This window comes from Oxyura jamaicensis, chromosome 3, assembly GCF_011077185.1.
Source record: "Oxyura jamaicensis isolate SHBP4307 breed ruddy duck chromosome 3, BPBGC_Ojam_1.0, whole genome shotgun sequence".
Classification (NCBI taxonomy): Eukaryota; Metazoa; Chordata; class Aves; order Anseriformes; family Anatidae; genus Oxyura; species Oxyura jamaicensis.
The window spans coordinates 47453459-47477276 of NC_048895.1; the positions used below are offsets into that span (position 1 = coordinate 47453459).

Below are 23818 nucleotides of genomic sequence, written 5' to 3' on the forward strand. Positions count from 1 at the left end.
GATGGTGCTGAAGAGCCTCACTTGGATGGTGCTGAAGAGCCTCACTTCCTCCGTCTTTGTTACGGAGATGTTTTGTGACCCAAAGAAATGGCAGCGGAGTTGTGATGGAATTATTTGAGTCCCAGCCACCCTTTGCAGAGGAAGGGAGTGAATGTAGATTGTAACTGCCTTTAGGCAAGCAAAGCAAAAATGCCGTTGCTTAAAAATGAGTAAAGTCAGTTTCATACAAAATACTTTTTTGGATGGTTGAAATAGCATCGTCTGAGCAGCAGCAGCTTGATGGATTCTGCTGTTTGTTTCCACTGGGTCTTCTCCAGTAGATAAGGAAAGAATAATATGTGGTAGGTACTGCATTCCTTGTTGTTTTCCCTACACAACATGGATTAGAGAATTGTAGTTGCACGTGTAATTTCCAGGGGTTGGAATTATAACATCATATATTTAATAACCTATCATGCCTGTTACTTGAATCCTAATTGTATCCATCTTCTATTTTTAGTTTTCATTGCAAATATTAACTGAAAAGGAGTAATTGTTTTTTTAGTAATGCAGAAAATAGATGTGCAAGCTGCATGCACAATTGTATGAAAACAACCATTTTGGTACAAACCAATGAATATAGCGTTCAATAAGTGAGGGTTACCTTGGATTGTGAATCAGATCTGATCATTAATAATCTCAGTTATACCACATTAGATTGTTGGTTAAGAATAAATGACTGAATGGTAGCTATAGCTGTCCTGTTCTTATTTTTCAAACAGTATCTCTTTGTGAATTCGGAAAAAATGAATGATAGAAATATTCTCCCATGGCAGGGGGAATAAATATATAAAGACTTTTTTTTTTTAAAAAAAAAAAGTGTATGAAAGTGGAATCAAAGTATGGTGAGAACAGAGCTTTATTGCCTTTTTGTCACCCCTTGATAATTCATGACAAAAAAAACATTTATGATGAGACTTTTAGTTAGATTTTTATATGCCTGAAATCTAGCTTTAATTGACTTGATCAGAAATAAAATACTAGGTCTTTTAAAGAATTATCAATAATATGTGCATTTCCCATCCCTCTCAAAATACTTTCTATGCCATATCTATCCATTCAAATATTTGTTATGCACCAAACTGTTCTTGATATCCTCAACTGAATAAAAGGTATAGTGAGTATGGTTGAAGAAAAAGTGAAACTGCATTTTTACTATTTTTTTCTTGCATGACTTCACTCAAAGCTAATTAAAAAAGAGGTATTCTGAAAATATATTACATCCCTTTCCCTGAAATATAAGGCATCTTTTAGTCATCTAAATATGTTAAAATTGCAATTGCCTTTGCTGAACAGAAAAGATTGGAAAAATTCAGAATAGTACAAGTTTTCTCCCCTGAACTGGCACTTGTCTCAAAATAGTAGTAATAATAATAATAATAAAATAGCTCCCTTCCTCCCCTACTCCACATATAGGTCAAAGTTGATGTATTCACTGAGGCCAAGCATAGTCTATTTTGACAACCTCAGTGAAGAGTTAGCAAAGAGTACTCATCCTAAAGAGCTTTTATCATGAATAACAGGTCTTTGTTCTTCTTAGCCAGAGGCATTTTTGAAAAGGGCAATGGAGTTCAGTCAGAAAGCAGGTATTAGAGAGATGCTCATGCTGCTTTTGCCTATTACCAAATTAAATACATGTGTATGCTTTGTACAGGCATTGAAATTTATTATTTTAACACTTTTTTGTCATTCTTTTTTTTTATCAAAAGTTGTTTCAGCTTACTTTTGAGGCCAGCTTGATTATCAGCAATATATTAGCAAGGATTACTATACAATGCTGCATCTCTCCTAGGTGATGTTTTCTCCTTGTATCCCATAAAGGCATTTTCTTGAAAGCTCTTCTAGCAGCATTCATGAGCTGCTGTTCTGTCTTACTTTGTGTTCTGCAGCAGAGATTCTGTGCATTTGGAAGTCTAAGGGCTTGGGAATTTGCTTCTTGCTGATTGTTTTGATTCTATTCTGAATTATGTAGGTATGACATCAGGTATTGAACTTCTCACATGACCTTTGTTTTCAAAAGGAAAAATTGAACTTTTTTTTAAGGCGAAGGAATGTTATTATGTTATCTGAATATAGCTATTACTACTTGTGAAAGATTAATATTGGAATGTGAATAGTTAACATCTCTAATATTTGCATCACTGTGTTCCTAAAATCTGTTAATCATCAACGAATCCTGAAGGATCCTCCAAATTCACTGTCATTTAACCTTTATTATTGTCCTACTTAAGAATGCTTGTGGTTCATTACTAGTTTTCTACTTTTTGTAGTAATTAATTTGTCTTTTAATATTAAAATAATACTTAAGGAGGTACATGCTACAGATTAAATGCTATTCTAATACTATGTGCAAATCCTTTCCCTCAAAATGAGTCATTTGCTTGCTTGTACGTTACCACGAAGGCAGTCCATGAATGCTGTACTGATCATTGTTTTGCCTAGGGGGTGATCCAGCTAGCCGTACTCAACGCTCAGTTGCGTTTCCCAGTTTAGGGAAGTCAGCAGGTGTTTGGAACAGTCTTCACACCTCTGATATTGTGATCAAGCATCCAGCTGATGAATTACAGGAAATCCATAGAGAGAAAGTTTGATTTTGATTAGAATCTTAATTTATATATATATGTATATAAATATATATATATATAATGGAGATTACCTTAAAAATGCTGATGACAGTAGCAGAGCCTAAGGTTAATTTCTCAGCTACAGAAGTTGCAAGAGCAATTCTAGATGAACTCTGGACATAAAAGAAACAGAATCTCATCTGAGATTTAGGTAGCTATTAGAATGTGTGCTTTTTATTTCTGCATCTTTTGATTCTATAACTATATAGCTAATATTTAGATGATTTTTTTTTCTTTTAATTTTAACAACTTCAGGTCTTACACTCACTTCTTAGTTTAAACAAACAATACAGAATTGTAATCTGTAAATCAGGTGGTGCTTACAGTGCTGAAAACCTGACTTGAGGTTCTTGGAAGAATTTATCTGCTGAGCTGTGAAGGAAATAAGGAATCTGGTAATGCAGGCCACTGTTCTGAGGATCTCACAGGAATCAAGGCTAGTCAAAATGCTATTGGCTCACAGAAGAAAGTGGAGCAGTCTTATGTATACAGTACATTCAGGAACCTATTAAAAATTCATTCAAGATTTGACTCCAGCAATCTCTCTCCAAGAATTATTCTTTGGCTGTACAGCCTTCCTCACATTAGTTAGCTAATGGAATTTAAATAGCTCTCCTGTCCAATATGTTCGTTGTTTAAGGAGTTCTACATTTAGGTAACATGATGTTTTCTGGGTTTTTCACTAGAGAGAGTTTCCCATTCCAGAAAACTTAATTGATTTAAAGGCTATTTTGAAGTGGATTTCTTCCAAGTAGTCCTCAGATCCACTGAGTACCTACCTAAAATTTTAGTTGCAAAAGATGTTGAAGCCTTATCATGGGAGTGTGCCAGGATGGCATTGTGTTCTCTTATTTGGGAGAATAAGCCTCCTTTCGTGTATCACCGTACTTACAAGTGCTAATAATTTGAAAAATGAAAAATATACCATCAATATATTCATACTGAATGTATATATAACGTGTTATAAATAGCTTTGTTATAAATAATTAGCTTTGCCTATTGATTCTAAATGAATGTGTGGGTCATGCATGATTTATATATATATATATATGTAGCTTAGGGACCTATCTTGACCAATAGCTTATTAAAAAAAGGTTAAAAATTCAAAGGCTGAGCTTCCTTAGAATTTTTAAGCAATTTTCACAGTAGTAAGAAATGTATGTAGAAACCTGCATTTTCATATGTGAGTTGCACATCAGCTGAAATGCAGGATATTTTGACACTTGCTAGCAAAGAGCAGTACCTTTTCTGACACTCCAATTTACTGGACCAGGGACTGTGCGTTAAAAGGGTACTGTTTTTCTGGTTCCTGTGATGCATTATTCCTAGTCAAATCCTTGTCTCCCACTGGTGGTTTGAGCATCACGTTGGTCACTTCCCTGGATTGTTTGACCATCTAGTAGACAGTTTGCTTATAATCATGAGTTAGGGGTATGCTAATTTCTTTGTTTGGAAAGACAGAATTTAGGGAGAGCTGCTTTTTTTTTTTTTCTTTTTTGTAAAATATCAAATAAGATTTTTTGATAAATTTGAGTACTTTCCTCTGAGGGATGAGTTCCATGCAAAGTAGCAAACAGTGACCATGCATCTTTAAACCTTTTCTCCCCCCTTGCAATTTTTACAATGTTGTGTGACACAAGTGATAACAGAAATGAAGAATATGACAAAGTATGTAAGAGCAATGTCTACTCCTTTCTCTGAATAACAGTCTATCAGATACACTGCCAAAAGGGTGACATTTGTAACGTTACATAGAATGTTCACAATTTCAGGGGACCTATGCCTTTAGGCAAGAAAATGATCTAAAGAAAATGATCTCTGCAGTAGAAGGTGACCATAAAACTACACACTTTCAGAACGTAGAGAATTTTTCTGCATAATTTTGTTACATCCATACTCAATGCAGATCATGAATACTTAACAACAACAAAAAACATTTATTAGATTTTATTTTTACCAAATGAGAACAAAGTGCACGATAGAGGAATTTCTACTCTTAGTAATTTCTCACTACTATTAGTGGTAATTTTTCCTACTTTGAAATATTCTAGAAGTGGTGAGATAGTGATGTAGACTTCATTAAATTTTAACTAGCCCTCTTATGTTATTCCATAAGCTTTGTTATTATAAGGCTAAAATGTTAAAATTCTGAAAATACTGTTTTATACAGCAGCATATAAATTCAGTATAGGAAGATAGTTTGGTGTTAATCTTAAGAAGTAACTTTGTAAATACATCTTATGTTCCAAATAAATATTAGTGAGTTGTGTCTTTACAAAATGTCTAAAACCAGGCTGGTTCAGTTTTTAATTGCAGCTATGAACCAAATTGAGTTCAGGATTTTTACAATCATTCAAACAACTGGAATCCATATTACTATGATTAAGAAAAAAAGGTAGAAATGCAGTCCATGCTGCCAGAGGTGTCAGGTGCTCTTAGATTCCAAGCGCTGTATTTCAGAGCTCCCATTGCAGCACTGATGTCTCAGGCCTGCAGAAGTGGGCTGCTCTGGGGAGCTCTGTAGCACCGCGTATTGCACAGCTTTGTTGCTTTTACAAAGGTGCACATTTCATAAATGGGTTAGTTTTACTGCATTGTTAGTCTTGACTTGTACTCAGCTTTAATATTCTTTAGTCTTGAAAAGTTGAGCTGAGCAAATACGTGATATGTAATATGGGGGATTTTTTTCTGTAATTCTAGCCATCCCTCTTTTTCTGTTTGCAGTTAATATTAAGATACACTATTTTTTAATTGTAGTTTACTCAAGCAGATGATATTTCAACATGTAATTTCTGAGGATGGCAATATTGTCTTTTGTTATTTGAAATAACGTTTTCACATTCAGTTATGTCCCCCCTTCAGAAACACCAAAGCACATTGTAAATGTAATTAGTAAAAGAATTTTCTTAAAACAGTTTTAAAGAAGATAAGCAGAAGTATAGAGAAGCAATTTTCCCAGAATTACAAAGAAAGTAACTTGGAAAAGTAGCCTCATATTCTTGACTCCCCCTCCTTTATTGTGATTTTAGTTGTTTTATCACATGAAAGTATTGGAATATTAAATCTTTTCTAAAAAGAGTTCAAGTCTAAATCTTTTCCAAGTATTTTAAAGCTTAATTCCTTTATTGTTCAGTTTTTCTTTGCTTATGGCCCACTGTGGTGGTTTTACCGTGCTAGGCAGCTTGAACACCACAACCGCTCTCACACTCCCCCTCCTCAGGTGAGGAGGGGAAGAAGTAAAGGAAAGAACAACTCACGGGTTGAGATAAGGATGATTTAATTAAAGAGGAAAAAAAATATTATTAAGGAAATATTATTATTAATTAAACAATTCAGCTAAAGGGAAAAAAGGGAAAGGGGAAGAGGGAGGGGGAAAGGGAATAACAAAACAAGTAAAGGCTATGTGGAAGTGCAGAGGAAAGGAATTACTCTCTACTTCCCACAAATGAGTGATGCTTGACCACGTCCTTGAAGCAGGGCCTCAACGCACGTAGCCGGTGTTCGGGAGGAGGACAGACGTTTTTGCAACGAGAGCCCACCCCTCCCCTCTTCTTCCTTTTTCCACCTTTTATTGCTGAGTGTGACACCATATGGTATGGAATATCCCTTTGGTTGGGTTAGGCCAGCTGCCCTGTTGATGTTTCTTTCTCACTTTTTTGCCCACCCCCTTGAAGGGTCAGAGAGAGTCCTGATGCTGTGCCAGCACTGCTCAGCAGCAGACACAGCACGGGTGTGATACCACTGCTGTTCTAGCTACAAGTGCAGAGCGCAGCATTGTATGGGCTGCTGCAGGGAAAGTTAACATCCCAGCCAGACCCAGCACACCCACAAAAAAAAATGTATTGGTTATTATAGCGGGTAAGGAATTTTATCAAAAAATATCATGCCCATAGGTTATCTATTCTGGAGTAGTGAGTGGTTGGCATGCTTCTAGTTCTAGAAAGATATTTTTGATTCTTCTACTACATTAAAATCTTTACCAATGCATTTAAAAATAAAAATAAAAAAATCAAAGGGGAAAAAAAAAACAAGCTTCAAAACATTAGAAAATAAAGCACAAAACTATCTGGTACATTTTAAAAATAAAATAAATAATAATTTAAAATTGAAGATATAGATTGTATAAAGTTTTATGTACTCCAGTTGAATGTGTACTTCCATTCACTCATTCATGACTTCTTGGTGCTTCAAGTTAATCTGGTATCTAACTGCAGTGTTAAGCTGGGTCCTGAGCAAGAGAGAAAGCACAGAAATTCTAAACTCTTTTCTAAGGATGACTTGAAGTATATTTTCTTGGCTGGGACTTGTTCCTAATGCAACGGAACAGGAGGATGACTTAGCCATTAAAAAAAAGTTAATGTAAATATGTACAGGTGAATACTTGTAAAACTGTGATCAATTTATTAGTTAAACTATCTTCTTACCCCTTAGTTGTCTCAATAAACTGCTGCAAATACGTGTTTCAGAAATGAGTCCTTAACTTAGGGTGGACTTCCAATTTAATTGGTGTTCAATATATTGCATATCAGTGCTTCTCTGAGAAGCAGAATTTAATAACCTAGGAGGAAAGCTGTATTAATACTTCTGATATCCCAGTTACTAGACTTCATGTTAGAGGTATTACTGCATAGTACTGTGTCTGTCTCCTGTAGAAATAGTCAAGATACCTGAATGAGATGCATTGAGAAAGAACTGTAATTCACAGCTCTGTTTCCCAGACATAGAAGAATTCTATGTAAGGTTTGATACAGGGTGTGGAAGGAAGAGCTTTCTGGACTGATTTTGTGTAGGTCTGTAGCTAACCTCAGTGCAAGTTTGTGTGGGAGGAGAAGGTGATTTTATATTAAACAAAACTTACTCCACTCATACTCATGTTCTTGTATTAATATACCAACAAACACCGAGATATGTCTGGATGGTCTAGCTAGGAACTTGAGGTACCAGGGAGGACTAGGAAAGACCAGCTTGCAAGTCTTTTTCATAGCTTTTGGGTTGTTCTTATCCCTGCTTTTTGGATGTGACTTTCATGCCCTAGCAAAATTTGTACTGATTGTAATTTTCTTTTTCTTCATTCTGTCCCACCTACATGAGTCATTCGGAAACACTGCTGATTGAATCACTGTCATTGTCTCTCTTTTTCTGGCTGCATGTTTTTTTTTTTTTTTTAATTTTTTTTTCCTTTGCACGCGTGCCTAGAGAGTCACTTGTGATCTTGTGCCATCAACACCTGTCATTCTTCTGTGCCTTCTTCTCATAACTTCTTCTGATGCTTTTACACCTATACCTTTGAATTCACACTTCATTTATACCAGTCGTAATGTTTACATTATAAACCACCACCACCAACAACAAAAAGGTCTCCAAGGAAAAAAACAAAAAGAAACCTGGAAGCTGTCATCTGTGGCTACTACGCATTGTATCTTAACCTGAAAAACTATGGAACAAAATACCTGGCTTGCTATTTTTGCAAGTGACTCTTTCTAAACCTTTCCTAATGATTGTCCTCCTTTTCTGCTGGCAGTGGTGATTTGTCTGTTGTCTCAATTGTCAGTTAGCCTAAGATAAAGGGAGGACATGAGCTGCAAGTATGTAATCTTCTCTTTATCTCTCCTTCAATATTTCAGGAGTTTTACTTTAAATGTGGAGCACACCCAACAACTGACAGTGAAACATCTGTGGCTTTGAACCTCGTTACAACAAACAGTCGCTCTATCACATGTATAACATGCACAGATATTAGGTAAGTACAATGAAAAGTGTCAGAGATTCACAGTCTCAGTGCTTCAGTGTACTTGCTTTCAAAGAGCTTTTTTCCCTCTGCTGGTTTTCCTTTTTAAACCTTTTTTTCCCCAGTATTATGGTGGAAAACGGGCCATGAATTCAGGTGTATTCTTTATCTTGATGGTATACAGTTTACGTTTTTATAACTCAGCTAAAATACAGGTGGAAACCTGAATGCTACAGTCTGAAATGCTTAAGATAGTGGTATAGCTGTATAGATCTGAACTTCTAGTTTGTGTCTGAGAGCCAGTGAATGAAAGCATGATTTTGAGGTGGACAAACTAGTCCTGTGTAGACACCTTTTGATGTTTGTTTTATAAATCAAGGCAGAATTGCTTATGGTGCGTCTGTTCTCATGTTCTTGTTTGTTGCCATATTAAATACTGTAATCCATCTTACTGTATGGTGTTTGGGCACATACATTCAAGAATACCATTGTCTGCAAATGCATGGATTAAAAACCAATTGCCTAACAAAGACAAAAAGCTACTATTGCTGTGAAGAATGAACTGAAACACATTCATCTACTGAATATGATAGGTTTTAAGGCTCTACCTCAAAACCAATAATGCCATTTTATTCATTTTTAGTATTTCTGTTGATTTGTCTGTGTTTTGAAATACAAGAAAGGATTTAGGGAAAAAAAAACAACTCTGAGTTCCTATAAGACAGCAAGTCTAAAAAAAATAAATGTTGAGAGCTATCTTGAGGGGAAAAGCTGGATTACTGGAAGTAAATTTCCTATTGGAAGCTTTAGGTTGTTATTTTGATTATAGCCTCATACTGTGTATAATATGTTGTTCTTGTGTGCTGCTGCACTAATATCTGATAGCTGACAGTATATGGTTGAAGAACGTTCTTCTTATAGATTAAAAGGTAATTGTGCATTGAAAAGAAGAGTTAGGTGTCCAGCGCTTCATATATATGCAGGGCTTACGGAGTTAAGCTGTCCTAATGGTTAGGTATGCAGCAGTATTAACCTCTCTGTAATTAAGGATAATGTATAGTTTCCATTCTCAGCCCAGCCTTCTCCTTTTCCAAAGAACAGGAGTGTAGAATATCAGCCATACTGTTTACTTAGGCTTGAGAACTGGTTATAATTATTGCAATCAAATTTGAAATGGGTATGTTGACATTTTCCTGAATTGATATATTCAGTACAAAACTGCTCATCTGTAGTCATGAATTTGTAATTTCTTTCACAGTTTTGTGACAAAATCCCAAAGGAAAGGAAGAGTTTGGACTTAATTTTCTGGATTTGCTTAGCTAAATTGTTCCTAGGATAACTATTGACTTCCTACAATTTACTAGTAAATGTTATTTGGACTATTTATTACTATGTCACAGAAGTACGCCAGTTCTCATTTATTTAAGTTAAGGCATCAAATAACTGTGGAAACCTAAGTTTCAGTAGACTTAGCTCAGCACACGATTATGGGAGCATTTATTTATGAATAAGCTTGTTGGATTTATACAGTAAACAAGGAAGGATTTAGCTGCCTGACCAGCTGGCAACAATTGCTAGTTATCTACCCATGGTAGGGGCAACAGGAAAGACTGATTATGTTTATGAGTGACTTCAATCTTATTTTAAGTAGCAGATTCAATTGTTCATAAATAGGTTTGTCTTCCGCTATGGAGCATAAAGATAATTTTTAGAAAATGAAAGTTCTGTTTGGTTTTCTGAATGGCTAACAGATTTTACTTATCATAGCAAGATCTCTGAAGCCTGTGGCATGAGGAAGAGATATCTGCCATCTCTTTAAAAAACAAAACAACAACAACAAAAAAAAAGATGACAAAAAGCCTACAGATCAGCTTAATTCTTGTCAGTCTCCAAAAATTCTGGGGATCATGCTTCCATCCCAGTACGTCTTATGGGACATAGAATGAATTGTTTGGCAGAAGGTACTGAAATCTGTTATCCCAGGAGTAAAGGAGTGTGCAGGAGAGTCCTCCAGCAGTTTGTTGTTGTTGTAAGAATACTAATAAATTTACGTAAGCAGAATTCAGCACTGTAGCCATAGGCTTCTTCTCTAATTCTTTAAGAGATGTAATGAAATCATGATGAGGATATCTCATCCTTTTCTTCTTTACTTCATAAGATTTTGAGGATGACCTTTGTTCTCCTGCACACCTCCTTATCTACTCCCACCCATGAGCAAGTCTTTTGTACTGTCCAGTGGCATTGCACAAGGTGAAATCACTAGGAATTAGACAATATTATTTCAGATCCTATTCTCTTTTGTGGTTGACTAACTTGATTGTACCTTGACTCTGCATTAGGGCAGATAGCACCCTTACTTACAATGTAATGGATGCCAAGGAGAACTGTAAAATGATAGTTGGTCAAAAGAAAGAAATAGCAAGGTACATTTGAACTCTACGCTAATTCATATAGTGTGTCTTCTAGAAAGAGATGATTTTGAAAGCATCCTTGTTGGTGTAGTTGGAGAACTAGCTCCAAATATCAGTCTCAAATTGGTAATTCAGGATTTCATAGCAAGATTGCAGACCAACCTAAAAGCTGTTAGCTCTCATGTCCCTTCTAATGGTTCATTGTGCAAGAAGTGATTTCCTTTACTGCAGTGCAGAATCCTAGCATCCCTCTGTACTGCTAAATGAAAGAAGGCCAACAACTTATTACTGATCCTGAGGCAAAAGGCAATGACTGGTAGGTGTCCTATGCAGTACTGTGATAGTTTGGCTCTTAGTCACACCCAGATTGGCATAATCTTGATGCTAAAACCTGAGGACTCATCGCTGAAACTAGATCCACAGTGAAAGTATACCTTTTATCTCAGTGTCAAGATGGCATGCGATAGGGTTATTCATGTCCTACTATCCACTACGTAGGGCTTAGAAATCATCAAAACACGTTACTGAATATGATGAAGTACAATGAAGAGGTGAAATTGCTGTACTAAAACCTGAGCTTCACAGGATAAACAGTAGCCATTTTTCAGGATCTATGTACTGGATTTTTTCAAGAAATCTCTCGTTCTAGATTGCAAGAAAAGTTGTTTCTTCCTGACAACTTACTGGACTCTCCTCTCAACTTTAAAAACAAAAAATGAACAGCAACAACAAAAACACTTCTCTAGGCACATTTTTGTGTTTGATTTTTAAAACCACATAAGTCTATTTTTACATTTTTTTATACTAAACATTTGTAGGTGGTATCAAGAAGACCTTAACTCTCCTTCTAAAGTAAAACCAGGAAATAATAAATATCTCGGTTCTTTCTTCAGCCTAATACTCTCATCTTACCACTGATCATTAGGACTAGGATTCTTTGATTTAATCTTTCAATACTTTCAATGCAAACCAAGGTTTCTATGTCATTCTTATTCATGTGCACACATACTTCTTAAAAAAAAAAAAAAAAAGAGAAATCCAGTGTATGGTTAAACTTCCTTTCTAGCTATAGTCAGTTGTCTTCCATATTCTTATGGCCAATCTTGCAAGTTGTCAAAACAGAATTTCACATATATGTTTGGATCAATGACATAATTTTGCAATTAAAACTTAAAACAAATCATTTTGATTTCTATTTTTGATTTTTTTTTTCACCCCAGTTGTGAAGATGATCAAAGGTAAGCACGTTTTAACACAAAGCTAGAGTTAGAACAATAAAATCAATTGAATGTTGTGCAAAGGTCATTCACTGGGCTACCTGTGAAATCTCTGCTCAGTGTTTTGAGTTTTCAACTCTTTTCTCCAACAAAGTGTTCTTAGAACTCAAATACATTACATTTATACACGTAACCTTGTAACTTTATTTAAACATATAGGTGACTCTCTGTATTTTTGGTGGTGATCGCTTTCTAATACTCCTATGCAGTTGAAAAATACCAACTCTGCTGGTTGCAGTCCATAGCATTCAGCTGGAAATGGGGAATAACTGTATTGGGTACAATAACACTTACTCTACTCTGCTACAGGGAAAAACAATTTATATTCTTCATAATATATTTCTTCGCTTTTTTTTTTCCTGAAACAAACAAAAAAATGACAACCAGGTGTTATTTATGTATTTATGGAGAGGGTGGTCAAGCATTGGAATGGGATGTCCAGGGAATTGGTGGAATCTCTGGAAAATCTCTGGAAACACTGAAGAGATGTGTAGACGTGGCACTAAAGGGTCATGGTTTAGTGATGGGATGTGGTAGATCAGACTGGTTGGACCTGATGATCCTGAAGGTCTTTTCCAACCTAGATGATACTATGATTCTTCTGTTTGTTCACGTACATTTATCATGAACAGCTAGTCCACCACAGGTGGAGCAATTAATAAACCTCAAGATGCTTGGCACAACAAACATGATTTTAGCTGGGCCTACAGAGCTCACCAAAAATTTTATTTAAAGGAGTAATATATTCTATGGTATATAGAAAAATACACAGTGGAAGTTATGTTTAAGCATGTTGCCAGTTTTATTCTCAAATTTACATTAGACACATATTCTTTCACCCTGGATTTATATTTGATATGAATATTTTCATGCAGCTCTGACCAACAGAGTGAAATATTTTAGAGCCAAATACCTTTGTAGGGTTATGCTAAATCCATAGCCAGTATTCCATATAGTGTAATGCCTTCCAATGCTTTCTGCTTATCTACAATGGAGTTGGCATGAACTGGCAGCCTTTATGCATTTATTTCTTTTTGTAGCATTCAAGGTGATGGGCTGCTATTTTATATCTTTGAAGAAGCTCTTAATATGTTGAGCAAATGGCTGAAAGTTGAAACAAATTCTAAAATGGTACAATCCTCAAGGGGAGATCTGCTTTTGTCAACTGTTTCTAGTAGAAAGAACATCAAAAGGGGTTAGGAGTACCCCTGGGTACCTATAAATCAGGCTCAGGAATAACAATGATGTCTAGCAGTGTAAAAATAAAACGTGTGGAACAGAAATGCCTCGCGTCATCTTTCACAAACTAGGTAGGGTACAATTCCTAAAGGCACTATTATTTTTAGCTTTCAACAGATACAGATAAGTACAAGAGATATATAAGGCTTGCTTTCACTTAATAGATAGAAAGAATTGTCCAGAAGTATTTGCTTTTGTGTTGATCAAAAGTTTTTATCTGATAAATCTGTACTTCATAATCTTAGGGGGGAAAAAAAAAACACCAACAACTTTGGTTTAGACAATGGAATCTTGTAATTTGTTTTTCTGAATTCGTACTGCTAAAATTGAAGGAGGAGCTTGATATTGCTAGCCGTGAGAATTAAAACTACATATGCAAGATTTTCTTCAAGTGTAACTGTAACTTAAAGTCTTTGTCAAAATTCTTTTCAGCCAAATCAGTTCAGACTGATCACGTTAAACTCCATGAGCAGGAGACTATTGTAGAAGGTCAGTACTTAGAGGGAAAAACTCAAAGGGAAATTACTATTGGAAGTCCTGTTAGAAATTCAGTAGACATCTCTCTTCAACTTGAATCAATAAAGAACATATAACTCTGCATGTCATTAGGGACAACTGTGTTCATCTGATTCTGTTGAGACTACTTTGATCCCCCCAGACCTCTAACTACCTCTTGATCAGCCATTTTTTCTTCAGTGTGTATTTTTCGGAAGAAAAAGTACATCTAACAGTTCTTGTCATCCTCCATCTCCCCCCCACCACCCTGCAGTTGATTCTGGGACTGAGGGAATGGAGCACATTGCCAATGAAGAAATGCTGAAAGGTCTGGGAATTTTTAGACCAGAGAAGTGGAGACTTGGGGGATCTTATCAATGTGTATAAATGCCTGAAGGGGGGGGGATGCAATGAAAATCCAGCCAGGCTCTTTTTGTTGGTGCCCAGTACCAAGACAAGAGGCAATGGGCACAAACTGGTATACAAGAGGTTCTGCCTAGATATCAGGAAGCAATTCTGTACTTTACAGGTGAGAGAGCAGTGGTACAGGTTGCCCAGAGAGGTTGTGCAACCTCTATCTCCTTGGAGATCTTCAAAACTTCAAAAGCTACCTGGGCATGGTCCTGAGCAACCTGCTGTAGGTGGCCATGCTTTAGTAGGGGGTTGGACCAAATGGCCTCCAGAGGTTGCTTCCAACCTCAGCCAGTCTGTGATTGTGAGGGAGAAGGTGTGACAAATTACTTATTGATAACTGCATTCTTTCCCATATTGCATAATAATGTTGTATCTTGCTTTGAGATCAAATGTTTCTTCTAGTACAGTTTAAAAGATTTTTTTTTTTTTTTTTTTAGTAACACATGAAACTATTTTCCTTACCTTTCTTTCAGTCTTGATGCAGACTGGCTGAAAAAAAAAAAGGGGGGGGGAGGGAACATTAGAGGAGAAATCTACTACTGAATATAACAAAAAATATGTGAGGTAGCAGGTCTACCATGATATTCAAGAGCTTTAATATATAAATTATCCTAGAACACTTAGTTTAAGGATTGAATCAAATCTTACAGCTGAAGAGACAATCTGCAAAATTCAGATTCTGATAAAGATCCATATCTGAACTGTAAACATTTCCAAAGTGAAGTGGTTGTCCTAGAACTTTGACTGGGGTAAATTTTGATGTTATCCGAACAGTTACAAGGGAACTTCTATTCCCTTCCAAGACCAAAAATAAATAAATAAAAATAAAAAATGTAGGCTGTATCTATTAAAAGTTATGGCCAAGGTGATTTTTATTCAGAAGAGTAAATAACACCTTATTCCGGATATACAATTGCTATTTCTCTTTGATTCTGGGGTATTGGATCCTAGAATTGCCCCTTGGGCTATTATAATTCAAGCAAGTTATCAAGTCTATATTTAGCTCATCTTTTTTAAAAGTATGTTTTTCCTCTGCGACCTCTTTTGATAATGCAGTTTCTCCTCCAAATCTCTGCCTTCTACATTCTGTTGTCTTTTATGTACCTTGAGTAGTTCAAAGACGAGTGAGAAAAGATTATGTTAAGAATTAAATCTACTTTGCTTAAGTACTATGACCATCAGGGACAATGTCTACTGCTTTGTCTTCTAATACTCCTGAAATTAATAGGATTTCTAAAGAATCACTTAAAGTAAGAAATTAATCAAATATCAAACTAAGAACTGTTACTAATTGGTTTAGGGCTTTCTTATTTTTCTCAGCAAGGTATCCTGTAGAGTACTGATTTTTACAGCTGTAGTATTTGAGTTTTGTCACAAGCAAAACCATGAAGAATAAATATATTGGTGGCTGTTTTGCTGATATTTTGAAAGATGAACAAATTCTAGTAATGCCAGTAAGTGACCTTCATTTCTTTGGTGGCACACACTGGGGGTTTTAGACTCTAACACTTGTACCGTAGGCTTCTGGAACAATGTACCCTGTACATGCAACTCAGCTGCCTTAACCTTTCCACTGAATTGTAATCACTATTATGTAGCAGCCCCCTGCGGCACTGATAGGACATCACTTCATTTCTTACTGTTTTGCTTCTTTTTTTTTTTTTTATGATCTGCTCTGCAACCTCATTTCAGTGAGACGTAGTTCCAGCTTCTACAGATTTCTGGATTATTTTTTAATTATAGATTATTTAATTGACATGTGTCAAGTATCCAGTTTCACCACGTGCAAAATTTGGTGGACCTAACTTACAAAATATTTTGAGGAAGACTAAAAGTAGGACTACTTACATTTTTCATTTATTGGTCATGTAAACTAATCAATATATATTTTTGTGCAAATGTTTAAGGGTTAAATAAAAATGTTAAAAAATATTTGAAATGTCTAAGAAAAGTATAGTAGCAGATGTTTGTGAAATGTTATTCAGAGAGACATTTTTGAAATTTGCAAGGCCACAGTATGTCTTTTATGTCATAAATGTTCACAGGTCCAGCTGTTTGGAACTTCTTTCCTTCTTTTTAAAAATAGTCCCTCAACAGAGAAAAGATACTCCCCCCATACCCACCCACCCACCCACACACACACCAGTTGGTTCTTCTCTTCTCCTCTAGGTCAAGGTTGGTGACAGGCAAATATTATTATCACCTGATAGCCATTTAGTGGCCTATGAGAAATGTCACTGGAGGTAACAATCCACTTGTCTTTGGACAGATGTTAATATTTCAAAAGCTCACCATTACAGGTGATACTAATTAGAAAGCCTAATAATCTCAGCAGAAACCTGAGGTCTGAATGAACAAGGTGAACAAATTGCAGAGTTGTTATCTTCAGGACTGAACTGAAGTATTCTGGCAAAGTATGGTGGAGCAACTTCAACTTTCGTCTGATGAGTAGCTTGCTATTTGGCTAATCTTGCACTTCAGTAAGATGAGAACTGTTGAGACGTGTTTTATTGTCTTTGACTTTATTTTATAATATTTTTAATATAAGAAACAGTAAGGAATTGAATGTGAATGTGACAGATGAAGAAAGTTGTACAAAATGAAGTGTGACAATGAGAAATCTGCTCTTTTTTAAAAATGTCACTGCTTTACTGTTTTTAATTAATTGACATTTAGTAACTAACATTGAATTTGTAGTTAATGAATCATTGATGGAAGATGGAGACTTAATTTGGAAACAAAGTTAAATATAGAAAAATAACATGAGTCTTTATTGTGTGAAAATTGTTTTTAAGTGTAGATTAGATAAAGTATTATGTATATATACACAAATATATCTACATATATGCATAAATAACTTTAATAGGAAAAAATAGCATATCTTTTAAACTTGTGTACACTCATTTATTTTTAAGCTGGTTTTATGAAGAATTTTGCTCTGCTTCCCATCTTATTCACAAGTATGTCCATACTGGGCTGGGGCAGATTCGAAAACTAATGTTAGGTCCCTGAGGAACAGTCCATGGTATCAAATAAGGAGTGTATTTATTGACATAACTTTCCAGCTTTCCCAGCCTTCTCAGCCAGTCACCAGCTACCTGAAGGCAGAACTACTCTGTCCTGATTGAATCAACATCAGCAGGAGCAGCAAAGGCAGAAAATAGCGTTTTCTCCTTAACTAAAAGAACTTCTCAAAGATAGGGGTTGCGGAAGGAATGTCTTGACTACCTATATTTTTTTTTACTCTTACTAGTTAAGTCCATCTGTACAAGTATATGTGAATTCTGGTTTTGAAACAGCCACTGCTAGGAGTATTTGAAATAGTTGAACTAAATTTTACTTCCATTGTGAATTGATTTCTGTAATGTGCATTTCTAACTTGATATGAGATTGAGTATACATACTCTATCTCATTTTCCCAATTCAGTTTTAACTAGTTGTCCTTTTTCTTTTTTTTTTTTTTCCATCTTCAGTGTTCTATATGGAAAAAGAGATGTAGAACAAAAATATTTCAGTTACTATTAATGAGTATCTATTTCATTGAGTTTAGTTATGAGAAAATAATTTTTAGTCCATTCAGTTGCTGGTTAGGAAAGAAGTGCTTTCCATTAGAATGTACTTCCATTCATCTGAAGGTTAGAAGATATAGACATAGAACTGGAAAAGAGGTGTGTTTTGTAGACTGTTATTGAAATATTAGCCAAACAAAAATAAGTACATGTCTAAGCAATTCTACAAAGGGCACTGAAAAATTATGAATACTTACACCGCTAAAGCCTAATGTTTGGAAAAGGGCTTTGTAAGACAACTGTTTAACATGGAAGAAACAGAACTATTAATATATTTATGACAGTCATAAAGAGTAATTTGTTAGCGATTGGACTGATAATTGAAAAAAAGAGGCTGCTGTATCTTGGAGGAGAATCTACAAGAATGAATGGGAACTAGTATAGATATATGCAAAAATAAATATCCTGTATATTTAGCTTTATAACACTTTGTAGAGGGGGAAAAAGATAAACACTTTCTTTCTGACACAGTTCATTTTTAATTGGTTATTTTTTAGTCACAAAATTAGAGCAAGATCACTGACATCAGTTGTATCAGTATTATCAAATTCCTAGAAAGGAAGCGCTTGTGGAAGGTGTGGATTTCACTCATTTCTCTGTTTTCTAAATGGAGTGATAACATTAGAGAATAGAGCAACCCAACAGCAGGGAAAAAAATATCCAGATAGAGTGGTTTTAATTTGCAGAAACTTAGCAAAAAATGGAAACAGCAGTATCAGGCAAAAGTACCAAGATATAATTTCTGAAATCAAATACCTGAAGGACTATTTATAAGATAGAGAACCTGTCATAATATGCAGGGAACTTTATTAAACGTTGCTTGACATTTCATAGACTCACTTAATGACTTAATATGGAACAGTAATTACTGTCCTAGGTAATGTCTTTAAGACCGATTCAATTCCTTGGTGTTATAGCTCAGTAGAGATTGTTACCAGATTCCATAAAAGCCTAATTCAAATCAACATTTTAGGAAAACAAGTGTATGAAATTTGATGGCAAGTGAATACATACTGCTTTCCATAGATGTCTGGAGTAATGTACTAATTCCAGATTCTGACAATCATATATTTTGTTTATCAGCTTCAAGGTCATATGGGTCAAAATTTTGTTTGGGAGAGCAAGGAGGGATTGAGAAACTTTCCATTGACAATTATAAACAGAGTGTGCAGAGCTCTCTTAGTGAATTAGTCTTGTAATTATCCAAAAGAAATTGATTTAACTTTAATACAATTTGTTAGCTAGAAATTTGTATTGTTTTTCGTAGCATCTCATGCATTCATAGCTCTTTTCTTCTTGCACTCTCTCCCTTTTTGTATGTTGTCAGAGGTTGACTGAAGATCAGAATTTCTGAAGACAATATCAGAAGACAATATGTAGAAGAAAACAGTGAGGTTTTCACTTTCATAGATCTTCTGCATAGAAATTCCTTCCCCCCTCGAAAGGAATGTATTTGCAGAAAACTTCATTTAATAAACATGCTAACTTTAAAATTTATAAATTTTACAATACTAAATAACTAATACTACCATTACTATATAATACTAAATGGTAATAAATATTTTAATGCAATTTGGGATGTGACAGACTAAGTTCATTGTCAACCAAGATGCTAACGCAACTAAATTTTCCTTATAAAGGAAAAATCCAGGGCAAGATGAGGCAGGGACAATGAAAATTAATTCAGTCCTCTGGTGGAACTTAAAATGTAGACAGAGACAAGTTAGATTTGTTTATAAATAACTGTTATGAACTCTGTGCAAAGAGGTGCTGATTTGTGATATGATTTGAAAATGACAAGAAATTAATCTCGGAGGTTTTCTTGTTGAGTTCAGGCAATGTCTCTGACATTTTAAAGGAGCTTCCTGCAGACATTTGAAGACTGAAAAATGAAGACCATTATGAGAACGATCACTTCCCCAGTACAAGTTCATAAAGGGTGGTGATAGTTGCAGTAGCAAGTCAATATAAGAATACTGCAAGGAAAATAGCACCAGTTAAAACACATTTTTAAATTGGTACAAAATCCTGTATTACAAACTCCTGCGTTAGGTCCTGTTTTCATTCGAGATGATATTTTAGTTTATTTTAAAGTAATTCCTTATCAGTATAGGCTGAAATGCAGTAAGCAAGACACATACAGTTGTCCATGAAAAGGCTTTCAAAGGTTTGGATTATCATCTCTCCAATTAGACTGATACAACATTCTCTTACAGAGAAGACGTATCTTACAGTTGATCTACAGAGATAACTGAAGCTGTGGTTGGAAATGCTAATGGAAGAGTTCAGTTGTATATGTTTAAAACTAATAGAAAAAGTGTTGTTACTTAGTAAGATGAGAAAAAAAATATGCCTACTCTTATGAACATTTGAGCTAGTACAAATGCTGCTTTGTACAAAGATTTCAGTCCTCTCAGTTTTTCTATACATATAAACATTAAAGAAAAAGGACAGACTTTTTTCTGTCACTGTTTATGTGCTCCTACATATTTATTAACAGAAATAGAGCATCAATTTATTTCTATATGTAGGTATATGTACAAAATATATAATATATTTTGTATATACAAGTATACAATTGTATACTTTGTTTTTATACCCACACTATACATTAAGCAAACACGTGCTTTCTTCATCTTATTCCTTGCTTTCTTCTTTATAAGCAGTCTTTAGCAATTTGAAGTGCATTGCATTTTGAATTTAAACACTTTTCTTCACCACTAATTACCCTATCTTACTTCACTTGGCAGAGACAAATCTGGTAAGTATGAACAAAAAGTAGGAACTAGAAGAACTGTGCTCTCTTGCCATGAGAATTCTGTTTGCATTTTTCCAAATGCAAATTATATTCCTTTTTCATGTTTTGTTAGCAGCAACAAAAAGAACAGTTAGACCTCCTCCTATAAGGTACATTCTCTGTGATCACTGAAGCCAGTATTATACAAACAACTGTCAAGAAACTGAGGACCTGCCTCTTGAGGTCTACTGTACTGCAAAGCTGATTGTACTCAGAGATGTTACCTCTCTGAATTTGGCCAACCTGCTCTTGCAAATATACTGACAATGCTGATGTCAATCTTGAGCAAGACTATGAGTTACTCTTGAGTAAGTCTATGCCTATACTCCAAAAAGTGCTTCCAAACTGGTTGATGTGTGTTGGATTTTCTGACAAAAGAATTATTTTTTCACTTTTGGCATATATGCCTCATAAGGAATCAGGATATGTCCTGATAAGAAGGCATGTGGTGAGAATGAAACTGCAATATGGTCAGTCTGCTTACATAAAGCAGACTTCAGAAAGAAAGGGGAAAAAAAAAAAAAAAAGCTTAATGAAATCACTTATTCAGTCCAATGCATCTAATTTAATCTTGTGTTTAAAATAAAATACCAAAGTACAGGGAGAAAAGCCTGTTTTAAAGTCATTGTTCATTGAGGTTTCAAGAAATATTTTTATCTTGTATTTCAAATATACATCCATAAATTCAACTAAAATAGTTGTTACAGTGGTGCGTGGGCACAATTGTGCATGTATTTATCTGCTAAAGTACTGAAAAATCTGAAAAACAGTGTAGTAGGTATTAAATCAAGCTGGGTTTTCACAGGGACTTTTATTTCTTAACTGTCTTTCAAGAACATAAGTATAGTGGTGCTAGGAACAGAGGAGCTTTGAAGTTCTAAGTGTGACAGAGCACTGGAACAGGCTGCCCTGAGAGGTTGTGGAGTTTCCTTCTTTGGAGATATTCAAAACCCACCTGGATGCCATCATATGTAACATGCTCTGGGTGACCCTGCTTGAGCAGGAGGGTTGGACTAGATGATCTCTGGAGGTCTCTTCCAACCTCAACCATTCTGTGATTCTGTGTGTGTTGTGACTTGAAGTATTCATGGTCTCTAGGGCTAGTGAAGAATGGTCATGACAATCCAACTGGATAAACCGGTCCCTACCAGGGTCTGCAAGTGTGACTATCAAGATAGGAAGAACTGGATATCTTCTTATGTCTCAGCCACTCTGGTGTTTTTCCTCTTGCTTCAGAACCATTCACTACTTTTGACTATGCTGAAACCCTTGAACCTTTTCTCCCTTAAATTGTCCTCCAGTGGACTTTCCATAATCACTGTTAGAAAGTACAAGCAGTGATGGTATTAACAGCCACTTAAAGCTCCTTTCTAGCAGTAAAATTTCCACGTATGAACTGCTCTTGGGAGAGAACTTGTCCTCCAGTAATGTAAAACAAAGATAAGTCTTTCCCTTGATTCTGCAATTATGTGATCCATTTGTATTTCATCTCTTTGCTTCATTGTATTTCTTTGGCAGATGTATTGCTTTAGAAAAAAGAAAAAAAAAAAAAAAGAAAAGAAAATGGGAAGGCTGCTTTTTTTTTTTTTTTCTCCATTTCCCCCTTGGATGGGGTGTTTTGTCCCCTCTTTTTGTTGGGTTATAACTATTCCACAGTTGTTCTAAAACCTATGTTTTCATATCAGAACTTTACTTGTGGAATTTTAATTTTAGTAGTTTACCCACATATTTATTTCTCATAATTTCTTAAGGTTCACTTAAGAAAGTGTAAGTCTTCCCGAAGACTGTAGCTGTGCTGTCCTGGGACCCAAGGAGACGCTGAGTAACTGCTCAGAGCTGCAGTTTGCCCCCTGCTGTGCCCTCTTGGCCAGTCTCTCTTCCTTCTTCTACCTTCTCCCCCCAGAATTCTTCTTTATCGCAACAGATAGCTGCAATGGGCAGTGCAAGGGTGGAAGAGAAGAAAACTAAGTATAGTACTGTTCCTCATCCCATCCTGACTGTTCTGTGGTCACCCAGATTTGAATGGCAAAGCCAGTTCCCATGGTAGGTGCACTTCCCCTCATCATCAGGGGGAGACACAGTGATGGCATTGAAGGCATCTTGGGTAGCTTGAGCCTTTACACTTAGATTCTGCAAACAATTTTGTGAATGTCAGTGAGGATAAGTGTTTGTCAGGATGTCAGTGAGGATAAGTGTTTGCAGGTTTGGACTTAAGTACTATGTAACAGTGTATCATTTTCATGTAAATAGTGCTGCTTTTTTTTTTTTTTTTTTTCCCCAGAAATAACTTCTACAGATGCACAGCCTGCCTCTCTTGCATTCAGCTGTGACCTTGAGAGCTGATTAACAAGATTGTACTACAAAGGGCACAAGGCTTCATATAAAGCAGTGAAGCATGTACAAGCCCTTGAGGGGTACTTGAAGTATCTCATAGGCTCTAATGGTCATTCCTTTCTTTTTAATGCTATTAGGTGAATCTGTCTTAGAGTAATCTGTGGCACTTTTCTTTTTATTTAATTTCTGTGCTACAGATTTTATGAATTATCCTATTACAACTCCTCTTCCATGTTTCAAAGACAAAGTGCTCTATATGTCTGGTATGCTTAGCATCTTCAGCAACTCAGATACTTGGGTTTGTTTTATTGGTTTTACAATGTAATAAACTTTTTGCATAGTAAGAAGATGAAGAGTTAAGGAGAGTTATTACAAGCTAAACTTGGAGACTAGTGCTTGTGAAAAGCAGGCACAGTGCTCTAAGTGCAGAATAAGTGCTCTAAATACAGAATACTAAAGGGGAAAGCACTCTACATACAACTCATTGCTATTTCTTCCATTTTACTGCAGTAACTTTTAGATGGTAACCTTTAGATACTGAGTCTAATACTTCCCCACAACCCAAACCAAAATCTTGGGAAGTATTCTAGGTATCATTTGTAGAGTTTTTGATGAAAATAAGAGTACTGCAAAAGAATACTGTTTTTTCACAGGTGCCAAAGAGAAGTTAAAAAGACTTCAGTGTTCCTGCTCGCTAATACAGGGACAGGGGTTGTCTCTGAGTCCACATGCTGCCTACACATAAGTCAGGCTGCACATCAGTAGGCTTCCACCCAGTACAAGAAGTTCAGATTAGCCTATATATATATATATAGGCTAATCTATGTATATATGACCTGCTGCTGCTGCTGTCCTCTGAAGGGCTTCAAGATGTTCCTTGGTCAGAGGCAG

At 35.6% G+C, this 23818-nt stretch overlaps 1 protein-coding gene across 2 annotated transcripts in view; it reads left to right on the top strand.

Moving 5' to 3' along the window:
- The window catches only part of PRKN (parkin RBR E3 ubiquitin protein ligase), a 743993-nt gene that overhangs the window by 364145 nt on the left and 356030 nt on the right, over window positions 1-23818 (top strand). For both annotated transcript variants that reach the window (XM_035323308.1, XM_035323309.1), the window contains exon 6: window positions 8288-8403. In XM_035323308.1, the coding sequence (XP_035179199.1) occupies window positions 8288-8403 (116 nt within the window). The remainder of the gene's footprint in view (window positions 1-8287; window positions 8404-23818) is intronic.